The 24,617-nt window shown below is 34.6% G+C and overlaps 1 protein-coding gene across 5 annotated transcripts in view; it reads left to right on the plus strand.

The window, feature by feature from the left end:
• The window catches only part of MAP3K7 (mitogen-activated protein kinase kinase kinase 7), a 79,220-nt gene that overhangs the window by 16,407 nt on the left and 38,196 nt on the right, over positions 1–24,617 (plus strand). For 3 of the 5 annotated variants that reach the window (XM_020963063.2, XM_020963065.2, XM_020963064.2), the window contains exons 2-9: positions 7,024–7,134; positions 7,915–7,980; positions 9,421–9,466; positions 10,454–10,592; positions 15,992–16,116; positions 16,910–17,038; positions 19,535–19,665; positions 21,868–21,949. In XM_020963063.2, coding sequence (XP_020818722.1) covers positions 7,024–7,134; positions 7,915–7,980; positions 9,421–9,466; positions 10,454–10,592; positions 15,992–16,116; positions 16,910–17,038; positions 19,535–19,665; positions 21,868–21,949 — 829 coding nt within the window. Of the gene's footprint in view, positions 1–7,023; positions 7,135–7,894; positions 7,981–9,420; positions 9,467–10,453; positions 10,593–15,991; positions 16,117–16,909; positions 17,039–19,534; positions 19,666–21,867; positions 21,950–24,397; positions 24,611–24,617 lie in introns of those variants that run through there. The other 2 variants (XM_078155236.1, XM_078155237.1) reach the window with 2 other exon arrangements.

Here is a 24,617-nt window from a genome sequence, read left to right on the forward strand (position 1 = left end):
CATTCAGAAGAGATTTTTAACCTTTATTGTATCATAGACACCTTGGAAGTCTTTAGATGAATGGTGAAGCCTATGGACCCCTTCCTAGAATGATATTTTAAATGCATAAAATAAAACAAATGGGATTACAAAGAAAACCAATTTTATTGAGACACAGCAAAATATATTTTTTTAAAGTTCACAGACCCCAGCTTAAGAATATCTGACTTACAAAGGAAAGAAATTAGATAGAAACTCTTCAAGGTTTTATATTAGCCTTCAACATAAAACTCTAAAATATATATACATCTGTAAGAGTTTTTTGTCTGCCTGTCCCCTATGTACATACATCTACTACAATAATTAAAGACTAATTTGTTTACTTCCAACAAAACTTTATAAACCAAATTCCTAGCCTTCAACGACAAAATAGACTCAACTTTCAGGTGTGCTAATATAGGAAAGTATTATCCAGGAGGATCAGGAATTGTTTGCTTGATTGTGGAGTGCCTTTTATATTTTTTAGTTCATTTTAAAAACAAATTCCTAATTTTTAAATTAAGCAATTTCATTACTCCCCTATTTCTGTTAAGGGTACCACTATCTTTCTAGTACCCCAGATTGAAAATCTCAGAACCATCTTTAACATCTTTGTTCCCCCCGCCCTTTTTATAGTAATCATGTCCTAAAAATTTTGCCTTTAAAATATCACATTGAAATGCAAATTAAAACAACTCTGTGGTATCACTTCACATCTATCAGATTGGCTAAATGACAAAAAAGGAAAATGATGAATGCTGGAGAGGATGTGGGAAAATTGGGACACTAATGCACTGTTGGTGGAGTTGTGAATTGATCCAACTGTTCTGGAGAGCAATTTGGAACTATGCCCAAAGGGCTATGAAACTGTGCATACCCTTTAACCCAGAAATACCACTTCTAAGTCTGTATCCCAAAGAGATTAAAAAAAAAGCAAAGAGGGGAAAGGACCTCTTTTTTTCTTTACAAATAGGCCTCTTTGTACAAATAAATCTATTTGTAAAAAAAAATTTATAACAGCTCTTTTTATGGTAGCTAAGAATTGGAAATCAAAGAGATGCCCATCAGCTGGAGAATGGCTAAACAAGATGTGGTATATGATTGTGATGGAATATTATTGTGCTATAAGAAATGACAAAAAGAATGATTTCAGAAAAACCTAGAAAAACTTACATGAACTGAACAGAACCAGGAGAATGTTGTACACAGTAATAGCAATATTGTATGAAAAAGAACTGTGAATGATTTATCTATTCTCAGAAATATAATGATCTATGACACTCTCATAGGACTAATCATGAAGCATCTCTCTCTGGAAAAAGAACTGATATTGTTTGAATGTAGACTGAAGCATGCCATTTTTCACTTTCTTTTATTCGAGTCTTGTACAAAATGACTAATGTGGTAATGTTTTACATGACTGCACATGTATAACCTATGTCTGATTGCTTACTATCTCAAGAAGGGGGGGGAGAGGGAAGGATAGAATTTGGAACTCAAAACTTTAAAAAAATGTTAAAATTGTTTTAGCACATAATTGGGAAAAAATTAAATGTATTTTAAAAAATAAAATATCTCATATTTATCTCCTTCCTTTTCATACATACTGCCATTACTGGAATCATGGTGTCCATGACTAAGGAAGTGATTGCCCCTTTATACTCTGTGTTGGTCATACCACATGTGGCGCTTTGAATTTAACTCTAGCTAACTCATTTTAAGATGAATCTTGACAAGCTGAAGAGCATCCTGAGGAGGGCATCCATTTAGCGTATTAACAAAAAACATGAAAGCTATCTTCCAGTCTTTGAAGAGCTATACAGGAAAAGGGAATTAAATTTGTTCTTAGCCCCAGATGGAAGAATTAGGAGCAAAGGATGGAATTGGACAGAGGCTGATTTACAATTAATTTAAAGAAAAACTTTCTAACAAAACTGCATTTTCTCTAATTGGAGGATATAGGCAAAGCCTGGATGACTACCTATCTGTTTTGATATAGAGCAAGGGTTTTTAACTGGAGTCTCCAGAGTTTTCAGAGTTGGTGTCCATGAAATTAGATAATAAAAATACATATATTTCTACTAACCCTTTACTGAAATTTAGCATTTCCTTCAATCATGTATTTAAAAAAAACATCATCATGAGAAGAGTTCTGTAGATTTCACTACACTGGCAGAGAAGTACATGACACAGAAAAGGTTAAGAACTGCTGTCATAGAGAAATCCTCTTCAAATATGGGCTGGACCCCTTCCAATTCAGATTTTGTGATGCATTTATTCAAAGTCTTATCACTTCATGCTTAGACTATAGTAATAGCCTCCTATGCTCCCTCTTCCAATCCATCCTTACAACCTGCTATATTAAACTTTCTAAAGCTCCATTATTATTATGTCATTCCTTTGTTCAAAACCTTCAATGACACTCCATGAGGTTGTGAGGTAGCACAATGGATATCATGCTGGGCTTGGAGTCAGGAAGACCCAAGTTCAAATGTGGCCTCATAAACTTACTATCTGTGGGACCTTGGGCAAGTCATTTAACTTCTGTTTGCCTGATTTTCCTGATCTTTTAAATGGTAATAATGATAGGATTTCCCTCCCAGGGTTATTGTGAGGATCAAATGAAATAATATTTGTAAAGCACTTAGCCCAGTGCCTGGCACACAAGAGGTTTTATATAAACGCAGGGTATTGTTGCCTAGAGGAAAAAGTACAAACTCCTTAGTCTGGCATTCAGTATCCTATTATGTAGCTTCTGCCTACTTCTCTAGCCTTTTCTCCCTATACTCCCATATTGAAACCCTCTACTCCAGCCAAACTTGTCTGTCTAATTGTTCTCTTCTGAACAAGGTTTTTGTGCAGTCCTTCCTCTTCCCATACTGTCTTTTAGATTGTTCTCAAAATTCTGTCCTTTCCAGGAAGCCTAACCCAACCTACTTTGATCTCATTTTCCCTTTAACAAATAGCATTATTGTTCCTACCAATTATATTAAAATTAATAATAACTAACATTTTAATTAGTGCTTTTGCTTTCTTAGAAGTGTCCTATGAGGTATCATTATCCAGATTTTTCAAGTAAAGACTGAAGCTCAGAGAATTTTAATGACTAGTCCAAGTTCACATAGCTAAGTTTCAAAGCATAGTGGGGGCCCTTACTACTGTACCAAAACCAACCCCTTTTGTCATTTATTGTCTTGTACTGTTAATTTTTTGTGTATTTATATATTTTCTCCCAAATTAGACTATAATTTAAGCTTCTTAAAAGAAAAGACTGTGCCTAATACAGGTGGTCCCTGATTTTAATGAAATAGGATTAAAATTGTATTAATGGCTTCTCATTAGTTTTGCATCAAAAACTTTCATTTATTTGTCCACTAGATGGCACATGAGCATCAATAAGGAGAAATAATAACTAAGAATACTTTTCTGCTGTTTAGTATTTACTAGAGAGTGGTGAATGTCTCTGAGTGAGCAGATTAAGGCAATCAGAAATGAAGTATAGGTGTTTCTAGCCTATGTTAAATGAACAGATTGATAAAGTACACACTGATAAGTAAAAAATACACTTTGTTTCTTTGTCCCTGTAGAGGCCAATTTGCACTTAGTGGTAGCAATAAATGTCAAGTGGTTGACATTTAACATGAACTGATAACAAATGTCAGGTAAATAAAGGCTCTCTTTGGAGTCAAGAAGCCCTGGGATCAAATCTTCAAGCTATTAAGACATGTTACTTAATTTCTCTGTGTCTTGAACAACTCTAAGATTATAAATCATAGATGACTTACCAGTCTGTCTCCTTGAAGGGAGTTCCCACATCACAGATTTGGACCCAAAACAACCAGAAATTAAGAAGTATAATATCAGAAAAGATGCATTAATATAAGATATATCAATAAATTCTTTTTTAAAAATGATACCAGAAGTTCAGAAAGCATAATATGCATGTAGGAGTCTTTTGGCAAAGGGAAGGGAGAAACCCTAATCTGTGGTCTGGAAATAAAAGAAAAAGAGAGATTTGGGGGATGATTTGAAGAGAGAAGGCCTGCCACGAAGGTTCAGAGATCTGAAGGAAGCCAGTGATGGTGGGGCATGCAGTCTCTTTTCCTTTCGCCTGAGCAATTTTAAGAAGTAAGTCTCTGGTAGCCATCACAACCTAGTCCAGCTCAGCTTGCCCCTCTCAGGAGAAATGGAAAGCCCAAAGGAGTCCTTCCCTTCTGACTTTCTTCCACATGTACCCATGACTTTTTTTTCCTTTTTTGTTTTCTTAAATAACATGCTTCAGTCTGTATGTAATCAATATCAATTCTTTCTCTCGAGGCAGATAGTATGCTTCCTCATTAGTCCTTTGAGATTGTCTTGGATCATTGTATTGCTTATAATAGCTAAGTCACAGTTCTTCATTGAACAGTATTACTGTTACTGTGTACAACGTTCTCCAGGTTCTGTTCACTTCACTATGCATCAGTTCATATAAAGCTTTCCAGGTTTTTCTGAAATCATCTTGCTTGTCATTTTTTATAGCACAATTCCACTGCGATCATATACTACAGCTTAGCCATTCCCTAATTGATGGACATCCCTTCAATTTCCAATTCTTAGCCACCACAAAAAGGGCTACTGTAAATATTTTTGTACAGATAGGTCCTTTTCCCTTTTTTTTGGGTGCCCATGACCATTTAAGGGACTGAATTGGGTTAATTTCAGGGCCACCTATAGTGATTTCAGTGGTTTTCCTTAGTACACCCCCTCTCCTCAAAAGTCATGTCTTCCTTAACTGAGACAAAGTCTTTAATTCTCTGATTTACCTTGGATAGTTCATATTGACTGAACTATAGTGCAGTCTTTCAACAGAATAAAAATCCAATACTAGTTCCTTTACCAGTTTTATGAGGAAACCAGATTAGAGAGCAGAAGGCTGCTTATGTAACTTGGGGAATGGAAAAGGAGAGAAAACACAGATAGGACTCAAGAATACCAAAAGACTAATGACCTCTCATATTTTTACAGGCTCAGTTCTGTCTGTTATCAGTTTAGCAAACACTTATGGAGTTACTGTTCATTGCAAAGTATATGTAGATATAGAAATGACTGTACATATTGACAAGTGATCAGGAAAACTGCCATCAAATCATGCCAATACAATTTTGTGTTATTTGTAAGGTGATTTTTTGTTCGTTTGTTTCAGTAAGCCAACTTTATTATGAAGGAGAGATTTTTGTCCTTTCAGTTTTTTTTCTTTTTCTTCCAGAAAGATCATCCTCAGAGGATCAGTCCACTTAGCATGTTAGAAGGCCTTTTCCTAGGTCTTTTTATGGTTTGTGGTTACCAGTGGAATATTCTGGCTGTGTATTATCCCTCTCTCACCATATGACTGTCCCACCTCCTTTTCTGATCATAAACTTTCTTGATGTTTTCCTTTATGCTTCTTCATCATTAGAAATATAATGTAGTCTGTTTGTACCTGTTATGCATTTTCCAGTGGCCTTTGAATCAGCTTCAACTTTGACTCTTCAGAGGCTATTGTGTTCCAAGATTTGAAACTCTTCCACATTGTTGGAAGAACATTTGTGTGTCTTTGTACAGGAGGCAGGTTAGAGTTGTTAAAAGCACTGTCCAGTTTTCCAGATGAAATCCAGTATACTTTCTTTCTTCTTTTCAATTCTTAGACCAACCCATTGTGTGTCTCACTCCAGATATATGTACTTATATACTAACTCACTTGACTTATGTTATATAGTGTGAACAAGATGCATATTTCATCTGATTAGTTTTTCCTCTGGATTGTTAAGGCAAAGCCTTGAGTAATCATGGGATTCATTGAGGAGGCCCAATAATGTTTTAGGGTGTGATTTAGCCAGCACTAAATCTGCAGATAAGAAAACCTGGCCATCTGTAAGGAGTTTCTCTTCCATTGGATCTTTTGCAAGTATCTTCCATGACACTGGCTGACACCTTTAGTGAACCTATACAAACCTTTTTTATGTGCCTCCATTGAGGTTAATAATCAGAGGGTCTTTGAGCAAGAATTATCTCTGTAGTTACATTTATCAGTTACATTTATTGTCTATGATCTTAACATGTTCATGGAAGACTCCTTGTTGGAACAGAGCTTTTATAATGTGCTTTTTTTTTAATACCTAATCAAGTGCTTTTTTGTCATCAGAAAATAATAAACATTCTTTTGGTATCTTCCTCTTTTTGAAATACCTTGTAAAACGATACCTCTTTGCTTTCAAGATTGGGCTACTATCAGCAGGAAGTCCCTGTTGGAACCTATTGTAGAAGAAATTATAACTATTTTCAAATATTTGAAGAGCTGTCATATGGAAGGAGCAGTAAAGTTGTTTTGTTCCAGAGGACAAGGCTTAGTGTCTACATATAGTAGTTACAGAGAAGCAGATTTCAATTCATTATATGGCAAAATTTTGTAGCACTTAATAATACTGTCCCCAATGAAATGCCCTACTCCAAAAGTAGGGAAAGTCCCTTTTAACTAGAAATGTCCAAATGTAGACTGACCAACTGTGAGAGATATTATGGAAGAGATTTTTTTCATCAGGTGGAAGATTGAGCTACATAACCACTCAGATTCTTTCCATTCTAATAATTCAGATATTTTATTCACAGAACTTTATTTTTAAAAATTTCGTATTTTTAAACATCTAATATTTTTCTTAATATTGTTTGTATTTACCAACACAATTTTTCTCTTTCATTTTTTTCTTCCCCTTTGTAAGTGATTTCTCAATCTTTTCCAAGCTAGTTTCTCCCACCATTTTCTCATTCTTATTCTGTAAGTGACCTCACAGTGGTTCCAACTGTAAGCTTCTTGAAGACAGGGACTACATTACATGTCCATTTGATTCTTCGCCTATTCATCTTTTTTTTTTAAGTTGGTTCCAATGCTATATATTCAAATGCAAATTATCTCTAAAACATGTTTCAACCTCTGACTTCCCATAGATAATTGTTTTGAATGTTGCTTTGTATGTTTTTGAATCCTAGGTTGTTGGAAGAGGAGCTTTTGGAGTGGTGTGCAAGGCTAAATGGAGAGCAAAAGATGTGGCCATTAAACAGATAGAAAGTGAATCTGAGAGAAAAGCTTTTATTGTAGAGGTAGGTAACCCAGTTTGTTGTGTCTTGAGAAAACATCTTTTGCTATTATAGTTCTTTATCATATGGGTGATACTTGAAGTGGTTGTGTCAATAAAATGGCTCTTTTATATTTTTACAAGGAATTCCTTTAGACTTCTGAACATCAAAGCCTTGCCTGGTTAAAATATTGGAAATTATATTATAAATGCTTTTCCTCACTTGTCTTCCTGAATATAACAGATTAACCACATTGACTGAACTGCTTAGCTAACTCAAGATTAATAGCATTACCTTGTTACTTAAGCAGATAGAAATTGCTTTTTTTCCCCATTACCTGAATTGAGCTGGGGAATGTTAATATATTTTTATAAATCATTTGTAATTTTTTTCTTTTTAATTCAAGGCAGATTCTTTGGAAAGGCAAAATTGTAAATTTCCTAGTTGAGAGAGAAAATAATATTCAACTCTAACCTTTTTCAATCATGAAGGAATCCCTAGAATTCAGTAACTGTGAAAAGATATTACATATATGAAATTTGTTTTTGCTATTTAAACTGGTATATAGGCAGTTTCATATGTTGTTACTATGCTGAAAGAAATAGTTGTATAGTAGCTATAAAACCTATTTGTTATCACTTTTTTTAAAACATTCTTAATAACCAGTGGATAATTGACTTGTGCTTTTGAAAGTGTCTGTATTTTGATAGGTTATTGTAGTTTATACTTTCATTTAAGCCATAATTTTTAAATAACTGCATCAAAGATTAATACTTTTTTAAAGGGTTACTTAATTTGTTCCAGCTTCGGCAATTATCCCGTGTAAACCATCCAAATATTGTGAAGTTATATGGAGCCTGTTTAAATCCAGTAAGTTTATAACTTTCTCATAGATATATTATCTGTAAACAGTGATGTACAAGTTGTGTTGGGGTTTGAATTTTACAAAGCTATTATAATCTCTGTCTTCTTAATACATACTCTTGTGGAAAATTTTCTCACTCTGCATTTTTTAAAAAATAGGTGTTTTGATATTTTTTTTTGCATCACTGTCATTTCTGATGATTCTTTTCTTCTATTTCTCCCCATACCCCAGCATCAGACAGTCCCTCATAACAGTGAAAAACAACCAACTGATGCTTTGATCATTTCTATATATGCAACATTATGTCTCTTTAGTCCCTGACCTCTTTGCCAAAAGGAGGGAGACACTTTATTTATGTGTTCCCTTAGACCAACTTTGGTCCTTATGGTTACTACATTTCTTTTGAAACAGTTTTTTTTAAAATATTGTAATATTTGATAAATAGTTTACACTTAAAAATAAAATCATTTCCAACTAATATTTGGAAAGAATGCAGATCCTAAGTTGGTAAGTTAGCAACTAAATCTGTATATGAATGTATATGCAAACTCTAGTTGAAATATAGTTATTATTTTTGAACTTTAAAATAAATTAATAATTTACTTAAAACAATTTCATTCTGTCATGCAGATTGCACATTTGTCCTTTCATCAGCCACGAATGTGGTAAATGCATATGTTTCTTGTTCTAATCTTAGCCAACAACACATGTCTTTTCTCTCCTATAAAATTAGGACATGTTTTTCTACTGCCTTAAGACTTTTTTCATCATTAGATTTTATTTGATTTTTTCCTAAAATTAGGGCATACTTTTTTAGCTTACTATTTCTTTAGGCTTATTAATTCTACTTGCCTCCCATCCTGCCTAATAGGATATTAGTTTCTTCAGGGCAGGAAATGTTTTGGTTTTGCCTTTGAATCCTCAGCATCTAGAATAGTTCCTGAAATTTAGCACTTAAAAAATGATTTTTTTCATTGAGTTGAATTTCCCATTGAAAAAATAACAGATTAATTTGTATTTTTCTTCCCCATTTTAAAGTAAGTTTAGAGTAATTTCAATCAGTAAACATTTATTAAGCCCCCTGCTATGTACGATAGTACTGGAGATGTGAAGACGAACAACAAAATGATGCTTAGTAATGGAACTTATGTTCTTTTCAGAGGTTAGCCATTCTTAAAGTTCTCTATGTAGACCCAATACAGTTCAGATGATTCTGATTTGGCTTTACCTTTTGTGTTCTGATGTTTTTGGTAACCTCAGGAAACTTGTTTTTAAACTCTTAATTCTGTCATAAACTAACAGTAACCTTAGGCAAGTTAATCCATTCTGTATCCTAATTTCTTCATTTGTGAGGTAGGTTACAATAAATACATCTGTTAAGTTTCTATCTTTGGGAGTCCTCCTTTTTGTGCATCTATCTTTATGTGCTTATTTTCCTCATTTAGGTATGCCTTGTAATGGAATATGCTGAAGGAGGCTCTTTATACAATGGTGAGTATCATTACAGCAGGAAATAGTCTTTCTGTAAGAAAAAAGTTCTTATACAAAATGAAAAAACTTATTTAGAGCTCTAAGTTTTTTATATGTAAAGTACTTTGAATGCCATTCAATAATGTAATCAGGATATTAAAGGTGGTAATTTCTAAAAACTCATAAAAACAATTAGAATTTGTCTTTTAAAAAAATATAAGTAAACTCTGAAGTGTTACATAAGAAAGAAAAAGTGATAATGAAATAATTCTAATCTGCAAATTTATAAAATCTTTTTTCCCTCTTTGGTTAGGATTCCTTTCATAATTTGGAAAGCAAATTTTATAATTTGGAAAGCACTAAATAAAGTAAAACAGTTTTTAACTGTTTCAGTATGTTCGACTTCACACTTCAGTCTTTTTTTTTTTATCCATTTTGTGCCCTCTCAAATTTGGGCCTTTTCATTTTACATCTCTACCTGTCTTACCAGTAACTGTAGTATTAATTTTTATTCCTTTCTTTAGAAAAGAAAATTATGGAAACCTAGCTATTTCACAGAATATTTCAGCCATAAAAACTTTAGCTCTATTAGTTCTTGCTTCTTATTTGTGCTAGAATTTGAGGTACAATCAAATTAATCTCATTTTTTTTAATCTTGCTCTGTGAGATGTTGGTGTGTATTTATATGTATACCTATATATAACATATATATAGAAAGGGAATATGGTAATGTCTTAATTACATTTAAATGAATCATTTAATATGAGCATTATTATATGATTGGTAATTTATATGTAAATTATCTGCTTAAAATTAGGCATTTTAAATCAGTCCTTTTAAATGAGAAGAAAAATTAAAAGAGGATTCATGAGGGGATTTGCGAAAGAGTAAGCTGACATTGAGATGCCCTGGTGGTAGTGGTGGTGGTGGTGATGGTGGCAGTGATTAACTCTGTGTGTACAGTAATGTACAATAAAGTTCTTTTTAGTTTATAACTTTTTTTTTCAGTGCTGCATGGTGCTGAGCCCTTGCCATACTACACTGCTGCCCATGCAATGAGCTGGTGTTTACAGTGTTCCCAAGGAGTGGCATATCTTCACAGTATGCAACCGAAAGCTCTAATTCACAGGGACTTGAAACCACCCAAGTAGGTTCCCATTTCATGATCTTTTGTAAGAAATTGATTATAATTTAAGCTTTTATTTTAAAAAGTCATTTACAATGATTTTTTTAATGTGATAAAGCATTATGATATAGTGGAAAGAGCACTTATATCCAAAAGGGTTGTGTTAAGGGCCTGCTCTAAAACTATTGTGTGATTGTGAGCAAATCACTGGAGCTCAATTTCCTAATCTGTAAAGTGGATAATAATGTTTGTATCATCTATCTAACAAAAGTTTTTGGGAGAAAAGTATTTTATAAACCTTCTTCTTCCTCTTCTCCCTCCCCCCCAATTTGCTCTGGGCCTGTAGTTTCCTTGATAGAGGAATTCCCTCTCCCTAAAGCGTGGTTTCATGTCGCCACTCTACTCAATAAACTCCTGCAGTTCCTTATTACCTCTAGGATCACATACACATGCACATTTTGAAATGTACAGCTCTTCATCACCTGGCCCCTTCCAGTGTTTCTAGTCTTCTTATATATTGCTTACCATCTACCCTCTACCCATATGTGTAGCACTCTCTTTACTACACCCCAATTCTTGTTTCTCTACCTTTGTACTGGCTGCCTCCATGCCTAGAATGTTCTCTCTCCTCACCTCTAAATCTTAGAATTCGTGGTTTCCTTCAATACCAGCCCAAGCTCCACCTTCTTGTAGTCTTTCCTGATAATCTACTGTCCCCAGCTCCCCCACTTTCCCCCCAAGCCACTAATGTACTCCTTCCCCAAATCACTTTGGATTCATACTCATATTGTCTCCCTTAGTGGAATGTAAGCTTCTTAAAGGCAAAGACTTTGATTCTTGAATTTGTATCCACAGTGCTGGCTACCTAGGTGGCGCAGTGAATAGAGCACTGGTCCTGGAATCAGGAAGACCTGCATTCAAATACAGCTCTAGACACTAGCTACTTTGAACCTAAGCAAGTCATTTAACCCTATTTGCCTCAGTTTCCTCATCTGTAAAATGAATTGGAGGAGGAAATGGCAAACCACTCTAGAATCCTTGTCAAGAAAACCCCGAATGGAGTCACAAAAAGTCAAATGTGATTGAAATAACTGAATAATAACAAAAATCTCCATTGCTTAACATAGTACTTAGCACAAAGTGGGTGCTTAATAAATTTTTATTGTTTAATACCGGTTCAGATAAGAATCTGCTCTGCAGCTTAAGAGTTTTAAATTTTAGTGTTATACATTATCATCATTATCATTATGAGCACAATTGTTATTATTTTAGTCCATTGGCCTATAAAAATAGTCAACCCTTTAGCCTCACTGGATCTAATTTTATGTCTAGAGGACACAACACTTAGTGTCTACTGATTTACTCTATATACAGTAATGAATTCAATTCCTAGTAGACCTAGGTTAGAATTATATTGTATTTTAATTTACACCTTGGAAATTAGTAAAAGACTTCCGAATTTTAAATATTTTTTGCAGAAGTATTAATATCTTGGGGGATGTTTGTTTTTTAATGGCAGTCAATGAGGGGAGCAGATGTTGCTGAGCTTATTTTTTGTCTTTGAATTTACCTTCTTTTATAGCCTTACTACCATGGTCCCATATAGTCAGATCAAGTATGCAAGGGCATTTTTCCATAAATAAGGGAATTTGGAGATAAGTCACAAGTATGTGCCTACTGTGCTCAGATTTTTTAGTCACATCTTTAAAGCATTTAACTATTTTTTCTACGTTCTTCTAGTTGTCACTCTCCTGACTAGTCTAAAGATTCTTCTTCTATATAAGGTCTTCTTAAATAGTGACCTTGGCAGGGAGATCACTCTTCTTTCTAGGCTGCCTGCTTCTACTCTCATGCCTAGGTTGAATTCTCTTTCTTCATGTTCACAAAAGTCTGTGGAAGAGCAAGGCCTTTCTGTCTGAATGCCCTAGGTGACTTCAGTTCAGCCACCTCTCTCACCACCTTGACCTGTGACATGAATTCTCTAACCACTCTTCCAATTGGAATGTCACACATAGATGGATTTTTGGAGGAGTGAGCATCTGCGAGTTTATTTTTAAATTTCCTAGATCCAAAGCATATATTGTAACTTCTTGAATTTCTTCTCCTAGTTCTGGGTTGGGTTTTGTTTGTTTGTTTCTGTATCTTCATTTTGTTCATTTTATGGGGTTTTTCGGCAGTCTTTTTCATTTAAGGACCTACGCCATGCTAGTCACTAGGGATACAAAACAAAACAGTCCATGTCCTCTTTTTGGGGAGAAACAACATGAACAAGGAAAAATTATATAAAATAAAGTAATTTGAGATGGGGAATGGACACTAAAAACCCAGAATCAGGATAAGATTCATATAGGGAAGTGACAGTTGAGCTGAACCTTGCAGAAATCTAGGAGTTCCATGGGGAGAAGCTGAAGGGAGGCAGATTTGTCACTGGCAGCAGAGCCAGTTTGCTGCTTACTAGTTGTGTGACCTTAGGCAAGTCATTTTACTGCATAGAGGCATAATAAGCCAAATATTCATTCATGTACACGGATATATAAGCCAACTATACATGCACACATAATGCAAATAAAGTCTGTATACTGTTCTCATTTATAAAATGAGGCGATGGACTAAATCATTAGTGTCAAATTAATGTAAAAATGGATCCCTATTTGGGCTGCACATTGACTTAGAAAACCACAAATTAATATTATCAGTGTTTTATCGTATTTTTATTTTTTTGTTAAACATTTCCCAATTGCATTTTCATCTGACAGCAATTACATTCAGGAGTAATGGGGACCTGCATGTGTCCCAGCCCCGAGTTTCAGACCTCTGGACTAGATTATCTCTTCAAACTGTTCCATGTTCCAGCCCTTCAGTTCCGTATCTTTGTCTTATGAGCAGCTCTTCAAACTTGTTGATATATGTCTACTCATACCTTTATCATATCTTCTGGAGTGTCTTGGCTTTTATGCAACTTTTCATAGACCTATCTAAATATATCCCAATGTAATGATTTTCAATTCATGAATTCTTGTCTCTGTGCTTATAACAAAGGTGTTATTTTGTTGATCTTATAAAATCATGTTTCAAAGTGTCTCAGCTTTAATTTCTGAATTGGGGGGGCATATTTTGTGTTTATCATACATCTGTGACCCATAATTGTTTTCTTATGATATTGTCTTTATTTTTGAGCTTTCAGTGTCTTTGTTTGACTGTTTGTAACTTATTTGTGCTAGGCACAACAACCCTTACACATTTTAGTTCATATTTGTACTAGAGAGAATAAATAACCAAGTAGATGAAATCATAGATCATTAAAATTTTTTTAATTCAGCTGTACTCCACTTTTTGTGTATATGACTTTAGATATGCCATTTTTCTTAGAATCTAGGGCTGTATATGTGTGTGCCAACTCATTTTACATATAAGTATGTATATATGTGTGTGCCTATACATATATAGTATATCTAAGTATAGGTACATATAAGCCAAGTATACCATAAATGAGCCAACCAATGTGAATACTTCTAACAACTAGAAGTCAAAAATTAGTTATTTGAATAGTGTCCAGATGTACTTAATGTATGATGATATTTCCATTAAAGACTACTTTAAGTATATATCCTATGTATTTAAGTAGTATTGATGGAAAAACAGATTCTGTGGGAGGAAACTAAGTCAGAAAGTTTCTGACAATCCATTAGCGGAATTAATAGCACAGACACAGATCTTTTGGCAGTTCTACATCTACATCTAGTGAACTGATACCCAGAGTTGGCAACATAGGTATAGGCATGCTGATCCAACATTTGATATGAGTGGCTACTTGTTTATCAAGCTGTCTTGGTTAAATTTAACTGTAAATTCTAATTTATCTGCCTAATCAAAATTAGGGTATATTATTTTGCTTGAGGGGTTAATTAAAATTGATAAATAAAGGAAGTGTTCTCATAGGTTCTTATTAAAGTCTGAACTGCTGTGCAAAGATGGATTTTACCACCAATTCATTTTTCTCTTAATTGGCAGAATCAGAGAATTGTTTCTAGATGAGGAAATGTTGTTTGATAGTGATAGTTCTGGCAGTTCAACAGTTGTGAAACCCAGAGTCTAAAGGTCAGAGAGTTACTCAGTTGGCAATAGTTGGTTTAGAGGCTTTTTTCTTTTCTTTTTATCCTCTTTTGTAAAATGGAAGTATTTAGTTGTAGCATCTAAACTTTGACATTTATTTAATAATTTATTCAAAAGGAGAGTCCTTTTACTAAGTAAATTAAATAAATGTCTCTTTCCTTTAATATACAAGCACTAGATAGAAAATATCACTGGCTTTCAGCATGGCAGAAAGCATTCAGATATATTCAGATGTAATCTGTGTACTCGACTTTTCATGAGAAAAAGCTACATTTTGATTTTATAGACACCAAGTTTTTGCCTCCTCAGTTACAGTTGTGTTAATTTACATTAATATACAGTTAAAACTTGGAAAACTTAAGTAGTGAAAAGAAAAATAGTACAAAAACTTTAACTTTATTTGAATAAAGAAGTATTTTATCACAGATGTAGAGTATCATCAATGACTGTCAAACTCTTTTAAAGGTGGTTTGTGGTTTTGTAATATATAGTTTATTTCTACTCTGTAATTGCAAACAAAAAAAAAACCACTTTGTATTTGAATGTTTTTGTTGTTTTAAAGTTTTCATTAGTGTCCTAATCTGCAAGAATAACTAAGATAGATAAATTCCATGGTTTTTCTAATTTTTGACTAGGCTCAGTCTTCTCTGTTCATGAGACCTCTAAAAAAGAGTTTTAGAGAATGGTTTGCATAGAGAATGATGCAGTAGACCCTCTTCCCTCAACTTTCCTTTTAGCTTATTACAGGGGATAGGGATGGGGATGGGGAACTTGTGGCCTCAAGGCCACATGTGGCCTTCTAGGTCCTTGGGTGTGACCTTTCGACCGAGTCCAAGTTTTATAGAATGGATCCTTTTATTAAGGAGACTTGTTCTATGAAGTTTGGATTCAGTCAAAGGGCTGCACCCTAGGACCTAGAGGGCCCCATGTGGCCTTGAGGCTGTGAGTTCCCCACTCCTGGCTTATTACCTCCTTTATTTGCTGGAAGTCTTAAAAACACCTAATATAAACTTTTTTTTTTTGCCAGATAAATATAATCAGTAACCATATTGTGATAAAGGTAATAAGAGACTGACTTAGAGAAAGTGTGGGTCTGGGAATTCTACTCATAGAGATAAGATGCAAATAAGTTGATTTTTGTTCCTCTTGTATTATCTTTTAGTCAAGTTCCAATACCATATAGAAATAAAGTTATTAATTATAACTCTGCTTAAGTTGAATAGTAAGGTTTTATTAATTCTACCAATGACATTTGTTTTCCATTTAGAATTACATTGTTGGTCTTACAACAATTGTTGTTTTAACAGCTTGTTGCTGGTTGCGGGGGGGACAGTTCTAAAAATCTGTGATTTTGGTACTGCGTGTGACATTCAGACACACATGACCAACAACAAGGGAAGTGCTGCTTGGATGGCACCTGAAGTTTTTGAAGGTAAAATGATGCTAGTGTGTGATGACCTAATTCTTCTTTTAGATCAAAAAAAGATTTTTTTTTCAGTTCAGAAGTCATTTATGTTTTCTTAACAGTAAGGTAGGTATAAATCTCAAATGTAAATACAATCTTAGGTTCTAAGTTAGTCCCCAAAGCAAGATTTGCATCCTTTAAATCTTCACCACACATTTAAGTGTACACTTAGGAAATTGATATTATTGCTAAAATTTTAAATGAGTATGCTTTAGAAAGAATTCAGAGTAGTTGGACAACAGTATATTTGAGAAGGCTATATACAAATGGAGGTGTTGGACTGAGTTCAAGAACATGCTTATGCATTTAATTTTCTATTACATTTCCATTTGCTACAGATTCCTGGTGATAATGACTAGTTTTAGGTATTTCAGACATTTCATAAATTTTACATTGTGTTTTCTGTTGTGCAGACAGAGTACTATTTTAAATTAAATAAATTGCATTAGAGACTTTTTTTTTTACTATAAGCATTAATCCATTAGGAAATAAGAACTGTGACTAGATTGATTTCAGTTCAGTGATAGACCTGAAACAGAATTTCCCCATTTAATTTCACTACAAAATACTTTAATAATGTTTAGTACATTTTAAAAGAAGAATCACCTTAGCATCCTGAAAAAATTAAGGAACCTTAAGAATGGTCTCTCAATCTCTACATATTAAGTTGTAGAGTCTGTAGATACTTTAAAAGATGTCATTTTATTTAAATGTTGTGGAGAAAAGACACCAGATTATGCTAATTACTTTTTTTTTCCAGGTAGCAATTACAGTGAAAAATGTGATGTCTTCAGTTGGGGTATTATCCTTTGGGAAGTGATAACCCGTCGGAAACCTTTTGATGAAATTGGTGGTCCAGCTTTCCGCATAATGTGGGCTGTTCATAATGGTGAGTGGAAGGGGAAAAGTGTGTGTGTGTGTGTGTGTGTGTGTGTGTGTGTGTGTGTGTGTGTGTGTGTGAGTGTGTGTGTGTGTTCTTCTGCGTGGAAAATAATTATTCCTTGAGAGATATGAACAAACATTTCTCAAAAGAATTGAGAAATTTTTTTAAAATTGCACACTATTAACAGTTATATGAAAGATTCCTTCAAATAATAATAAGAGAAATGTGAATCAGAACAATTCTGGGTTTCACCTCACACATGAAGGAATGTGACAAAGTGGACAAAAGATAGGAATAGTCAATGTTGGAATGGTTGTGAAAAGATAAACATACTACTTGGTGGAACTGTGAATTATTGCAACCATTTTAGAAAGCAGTTTAGAATTATGCAAATAAATTGACTAAAATGTCTGTACTATTTGACCCAGAGATAACACTATTAGACATCTACTCCAAGGAGGCATTAATATATTTTTTTAAGTCTCTACATACAGGAAAATATTTATAACAACAGTTTTTGTTATGTCCAAAAACTGGAAACAAAAGTAGACACCTTTCAGTTGAGGAATGGATAAGCAAATTGTGGTATATTAATTTAATAGAAGATCACCATATTTTAAGAAACAACAAATGTGACAAATTCAGAGGAGCATGGAAAGACTTAAATGAAACTGATATAGCATAAAATAAGTGGAGCTAAGAAAACAGTATACACAGAGGGTGCGATGTAAATGAAAACAACAATCAGAAAACAATTGAAAATTTTTTCAAAATTACAAAGAACAAATATGGCCCCAAGAAGAGATAGCTTCCCCTCTGCTAGTTTTTAGAGGTGGGGGGGTCCATTGCATGCAAAGATTTTCTGATTTTTTTTCAATGTATTGATCACAGTTGCTGGTTGTTTTTTCTCTTTTTTTTGTTTTTCCCTTCTTTAAAAATTTTTTTTGTTATGTGTGATAGCTTTCAGAGTGGGTTGGGAGGGGGAATACAGGGAGAAATTTAGGCAATGTGAAACCAAGAGCTATCATAATTATTTAAAAAAAAATAAATCCCTTGGGAACAAAATTTTCTAATATAAAATCATTTTGAGCATCAAGAAGTTGGAGACTATTCTTGTCTGTTTATAGGTTTTCGGTAAGTTTGGTAAAATAAGGTCCATTCAAAAGAAATCATTATTTTAGAAATAAATGAAAGACCCCCAACCTAAATTAAATTACACTAAATTACATGTACCACAGATGCTGGCTAATAGCCATAGGAATTCTTTTTATTTCCTCATAGTCACTTAATTTGGATTTCTCCTTACAGCAAGCAGTGTGAATTGGTTTTTGACCTCCTCAACGCACAGTTCTGTCCCTGTTTCTCATCTTTTCCCAGGGCAGAGTCCTCAGCAGTAGAATTGGCTGTAGCAGGGTCAAATCCTATTATCCTTCTTCTCTGACTCCTCCTTCCTCATCACTGCCAATGTTCCTCCCTCCTCCTCCCCACCTCACCTAGTAGGAACACTGGAAGGGGCCTCATCTCATGTCACAGGTTAGAAAACTGAGGCCTAGAGAGAGTAGGTGACTTGCCCAAGGTTACATGAATAGTAGCAAGCATCAGAGGAAGGTGCTTTTACTCTAGAGCCGCCTCCTTCAGCCTCCATCAATAAGACTCATTGCATTTCTAACATGAAATTCGAGAATAGCCTAATACTGATTTGCCTGGGAAATAAATGTAGGTGAATCTTCAGTCTTTTTAGAGACAATGACTCATCGTTAACACCTATTTGTGATTTTTTTTTTCTAAGATGGTCCAAGTGGGGGAGAAAAGAAAAAGTAAATGTGTTATAGGAGGATAGCATCTTCTTTCCTATCTACTGCTCCCTTTGTTTTTAGCAGTAAAAACCCTAAATAATCGCCCAAATTTGGGGTCTTATGTGGCTGCATTTCATTCTCTGGTGGCAAAGGAAGGAAAGAAACCCTCATTGGAGATGATAGACAGTGACAGAAGAATGAGAAAACTTGATCAGGCCCTGTCACTGTTAGAAGAAAAGAGGGTAATGAGGGAGCCAACTGAAACTGAATAACAGAACCCCTTGTCCCTATCTGTGTCTTACCTCCACCCCTTGGGCCACCGTGCCTCCACTCTCACTCCCTACCCCCTTATAGCCTACCCCTTCCTACTAGCCACTCTGCCTAACATTGGAGGGGATGATGGTACCCAGTATCCTGAATTGGAATTTCAAATGTATTTTCCCATAAAATGGTCGCACATAATGGTTAGAGTCCAGAGTATTTGAAATATACATACATCAGGCACAAATATCCTTTTTTTAACTAAACCATGAACCAAACCACCATTTAAAATGTTACTTTTAGACATTCAGAGTGGGAACCAATTTACAAATTTTTGGAAGACATTCATAATAAGTTGGGAAGTGCTTGTACCTACAAAGAGTTGACACTATTCTTAGTGTAAATAAACTAAATATTTATATTTTGTCTCTAATTTTAATTATAGGTACTCGACCTCCACTGATCAAAAATTTGCCCAAGCCTATTGAAAGCTTAATGACTAGGTGTTGGTCAAAGGATCCTTCACAACGACCTTCGATGGAGGAAATTGTGAAAATAATGACTCACTTGATGCGGGTATAACTCTTCTTTTGAGTGGGTTTGGTTTTGAAGTTTGGGGAAGTTTCACTTACATGAGATTACAGTTAATTTTTTTAAATTTAAGAGAGTTATAGATTATTGCTTACTTGATTTTTAAATCAGGAGGCCCAAGGTCTGTTTCTGGCTTTGTCATTAATGAGCTGTATAATGTTGAGCAAGTCATTTTCTGGGCTTCAGTTTTCTTATCTTGATATGAAAGAGTTGTATTAAAAAGGCTCTGGGGCCCTTCTGATTCTAATTTTCTAAGATTCTAATATGTCGTTGACAATTAAATTTAAATTATTTTTACAATTTTATTTTATTTTGAGCAATTAGTCTTCTTCATACAAGAAATAGAGATTTGTATTCTTGATGAAGATTTCTTTATATTTAAGTATTTTCATTTTGGAAATACATTTACTAGACAGTTCCTCTCTGGTTTTGGGTGGGATTTTTGAGTACCATTTTACTTGAAGCTATGGGACATTTTCTAAATGGTAGTGAGATTATTCACTTAAAAATTCTTCAGTCAGACTTATAACAACATCATTATAGACTTTAGAGTTGAAAGGAGCATCAAGGTCACTCCCCTCTCATAAAATTCATAGTTTTAAAAGACATCCCTATCATAATTCAGTGGCTAAAATGATAGACTTGGAATCAGGAGACCTTGATTTGAATTCTGCCTTGTATATGCTTAACAATTCTGTAACCATGACAGAGTCACCTAATTCCTTAAAGCTTCCGTTTCCTGATTTGTAAAATGAGGAAAATAAAGCCGTACTGTCTATGTCAGAGATTGTTGAGGAAAGCATTTTACAACTCTGAAATCACCATCTAAATGTACGTTTTTGTTGGTCTTTTTTATAGTCACCAATTCTTTCTTAAACATTTTGGTGCTTTGCATATTAATTTGCCATGGCCTTCACTTAAAAAAGGTCATGTTTATGTTAAAGTACCTGAATTCTTAGGAATGATTTCTGTATTGTGAAAATCTGATAAACCATTTGAAAATGGACTTAGACGAAGTTTAGGTCCAAGAACTTAAGATTGATTATAGTTGTGTCTCAATAGTTTTGAAACAAACATCATTTGGGTTATTTCAGCCAAAATAAGTAGACATTCTTGTGAAGATAATTAAACTAATCATTTGATGCAACTTAGCCATCTGTAGTTAACCAACTAATCTGAGCATCAGTTCTGCATATACAGAATCTAAAGGTGTGATCCTTATCCTCAAGAAGCTAAGTGCTCATGGGTTTGCATGGATTTGTGTCAAATGGGCGTCTTAGTCTGACAAAATATTTTTTTTCCTACTTATTTTTCTTTTTAGTCTATATGCTGTAGGCTAATAGTATAGAATGGAGGTTAGCTTGGTGAAAATGCTCATGCTAAGTCTAATGGGTGTGTAAAAGATTTTTTCTGAGAGTTGTTGAGATTACAAAATTCTCCATATTAGTCTTTAATTCCTTAGCAGTAGCAATTATTTCAACATTTGTCTATCACTGATGCAGATACATTTTAATTAGCCTTTTTAAAAATTTCTTCTAAAATTTTTGTTAGCTCCATAGCTGGCTCTGTGATCTCACTGACATGGGTACTGGCTCCACTGATGAAGGCTCCACCTTGTCTGTACTGTGGTTATTGTAGATGTAGTGTGTGTAGTATTGTAGATGTGGTGTATTGTAGATGTCCTTCAGTAGCTACATGCAAAAGTCCTTGCTATGATTTTCTTAATATTTCCAGAGTACTAGTAAACCCGTATTAGTGCCAAAATAGACAGCTTAGTTCAAGAAAAAAGAACATTTTAATCTAAGAAAAATTTATAATAAATATATTCTTTATGCTGTGGTTAGGAGTTGTTATGACCTATCTGTGGGTCAAAATAAATATTTATCTTTCATATTAGAATATGTTTCAATTCCTTCAAATTACTGAATATTAAGTAGCTGTATTTACTATGGCATCATCCATGTTAAGATATAGACTAGACACCTAAAAAATGATAAATGTCTAAACCCCAGCTCTGACCCAGTTTTATGTTTTGGGAGAATGTGTCATTGAGTTTGCTACAGTGAAATAATCAAGGTGCTTTCTGCCTAGTGGACACTTAATAATTGGTTGTTAAGTGAATGAATTGTAGCAGCATTTTACTTGTCTCCCTAGTCATGTTATATTGTAATTCACATTTTTATACAGTACTTTCCAGGAGCAGATGAGCCATTACAATATCCTTGTCAGTATTCAGATGAAGGACAAAGTAACTCTGCCACAAGCACAGGTATGTGGAGAAGTTAAAATAGTAATTACTTGATTTTCCTCTAAACCTATGAAATTATCATCAACAAGCAAAAGAGTAACATCGAAATTTGCATTCATTTTTCTTCATTTTATATGATCAAATGCAGTTTTAGTTTCCAGGTGCGTCAGTCTGTGTCACGGTATCCAGACTAAAAAGGTATTCTAGACCATAAAGAACTGCTAATAAGTCTGAATTCTCACATGATTATTTGTAAGTGGGTTGAATATCATATTGGTGTCGGGTTTTTGGTTTTGGGTTTTTTTTTGCATATAAGGGGAAAAGGCTAAACTGACTCACTTCTATGAATGCTTAGTTGAAAAGCTGAAGTTTAGTCAAGTTTCTTATTAAGATTACAATATCTTGTGTTAAAATAAATGATGATGGTAGCTCTGTTTTGTGGTCATCAAAAAAAGTATCATAAATCTAACAAAAACTATGCTTCACAAAGTTTAGTTTTAAAGCATTTTAATTTAAAATTCAGATTTAATTTTTTTTCAATTTAATTTATATTGGAGCTTTGCTTTCTAAAATTTGAAATTGTAAATATAAATTCAAAGCATAACTTAAGAAACCTTTCTTTGCTGGGAATGTTGGCTTTTTATTTCTTTTTTTTTCAGTTATGGGTGTTAGGCCTTACACAGGGGCTCTAGGATATGAGGAAAATAAGAAGGTACAGAGCCCATGTATATTAAAAGATCTTTCCGAAGTAATAACAAGGAAAACATTTTCTCAGGGCTAAAACTTTTATCTAGTGGGGTCCCTGGGAATCTATATCTCCTAGCTCAGACTTATGGATACCATATGTTCCCCAAGCCCAGGTAGGGAGTTATAATTTCTTCTAGTCACATGACTTTAGGTTCCTTTTCCTCTCCTTTCACTACTCTCTTTTACACCCATTTGCCTGAACTATAAAATAGAGTCCTGAAGAGTTTCCCCAACTTCTGTGTCATTTTTGTCGAGTCCAACTGCCAACATAATTTTAATATACCAGTGTTTCCTACTCAGACCACTTTAGAATGTATGAAAGCTTACACTACTCAAACATCTTCATTCACTATTGCCTATAGGGTAGACCAGTCTCCATAGCCTTATATTTTAGGTCTTCCACAATTTGACTAGATCTTGTCCCACCCCTCCCATCTACCTGCCCTTGTGTATATCATCTGCCAAGCCTGGAATGTTCTGCCTCCATAAGCCTGCCTCTTGAAATCCTCTTCATTCTGGACTCAGCTCTATAGGAGCATGCCCATGAGTTGAACCTTGAAGAGACCTACATATACCAGTAAACCTGAGAAATGAAAGCATTTTAGTCTAGTGGACACAGCCCGTATAAAAGTATGGAAGGAAGAGATGAAATTTCATGTGTGAAGAGCAGAAAGTAGGCCAATTTGGAAGGAATAGAGAGTAGGTGAAGGGGAGTAATCTGAAACTGGTCTGAAAGCATAGGCTGGAACTAGAGTGTGAAGAGTTGTAAGTGCTGAACTGAAGGATTTGAATTCTGTCTAGAGACAGTAGGGAGATACTGAAGCATCTGAAATAAGTCAGACCTGAGCTTTAAGAATGTCATTTTGGGCAATACCTCGGTGGCATAGTGGATAGAGCACTGGTCCTAGACTCAGGAGGACCTGAGTTCAAATCCAGTCTCAGATCAGACACTTGACACTTATTAGCTGCATGAACCCTCAGCAAGTCACTTAACCCCATTGCCTAGCCAAAAAAAAAAAATGTCATTTTTGGCATCTTTATAAAAGATAGAAGAGAAATGTTGGAGATTAAAGCAGAGAAGTCACGTAGGCAGCCATTGCAATAGTGCAGGCAGGAGCTTATGAGATCCTGGCTAGGTAGGTAACCATATGACTGAAGAAAAGGAAACAGCCCTGTGAGATGTTGTGGAGGTAGAATTGGGCAAGGGAGAGCATAGGGTCAAGGACTGTGAACCAGTGTTGTGAAAAGATATCCCACAACAGAAATAGGGGACTAAGAAGAAGGACTAGCCTTATGGATAAAGAAACTGAGTTCTGTTTTGGACTTGCCAAGTTAAAAATGCCTATGGCACATCCAAGTAGAAACGTCCAGCAGAGAGTCAGTTTTACCGGACTGGAACTTCTCAGGGAGAGGTGAGGGTTGCTTATGTAGATTTGAGAGTGATATGAATGAAAATCATACCAATTAAAGCTGATGAGATGACTGAGGGTGGTGTAGAGATAAAAGAGAGCCCAAGACCCTATGTGTGCATATAGAAAATAGGACTTGGATAATGATTCAAGCAGAGGAAGCTGAGAAGGAGCAGCAAGGCAGTTAGTAGACAGGAGCAAGGAGAGGAGAAGGTGTTCAACAATGTGGCAGAGAGGTCAAGAAAAATGAGGACTAAGAACAAGAAAAGGCCATTTCATGAATGTTTAAAACTAAAATAAATAGTGTGAATAGACTAGTGAATTCCACTTTTTAAAAATTCCATCTAAAGAAGGAAATATATGTTTTTGTCTTCCCCCTCCTGGAAAACCATTCCGTATAACAGAGAGTTAAAAAAAAAAACCAGGAAGGAAAGAAGAAAGAAATGAAAAAGAGACAGAAAGAAAAAGGAAAAAGAGAGAAAAAGAAAGAGAAGGAAGGACGGCAGTAAAAGAAAGGAAAAGAAATGTATGTG

Source organism: Phascolarctos cinereus, unplaced genomic scaffold, assembly GCF_003287225.1.
Source record: "Phascolarctos cinereus isolate Bilbo 61053 unplaced genomic scaffold, phaCin_HiC Scaffold_5;HRSCAF=322, whole genome shotgun sequence".
Taxonomy (NCBI): Eukaryota; Metazoa; Chordata; class Mammalia; order Diprotodontia; family Phascolarctidae; genus Phascolarctos; species Phascolarctos cinereus.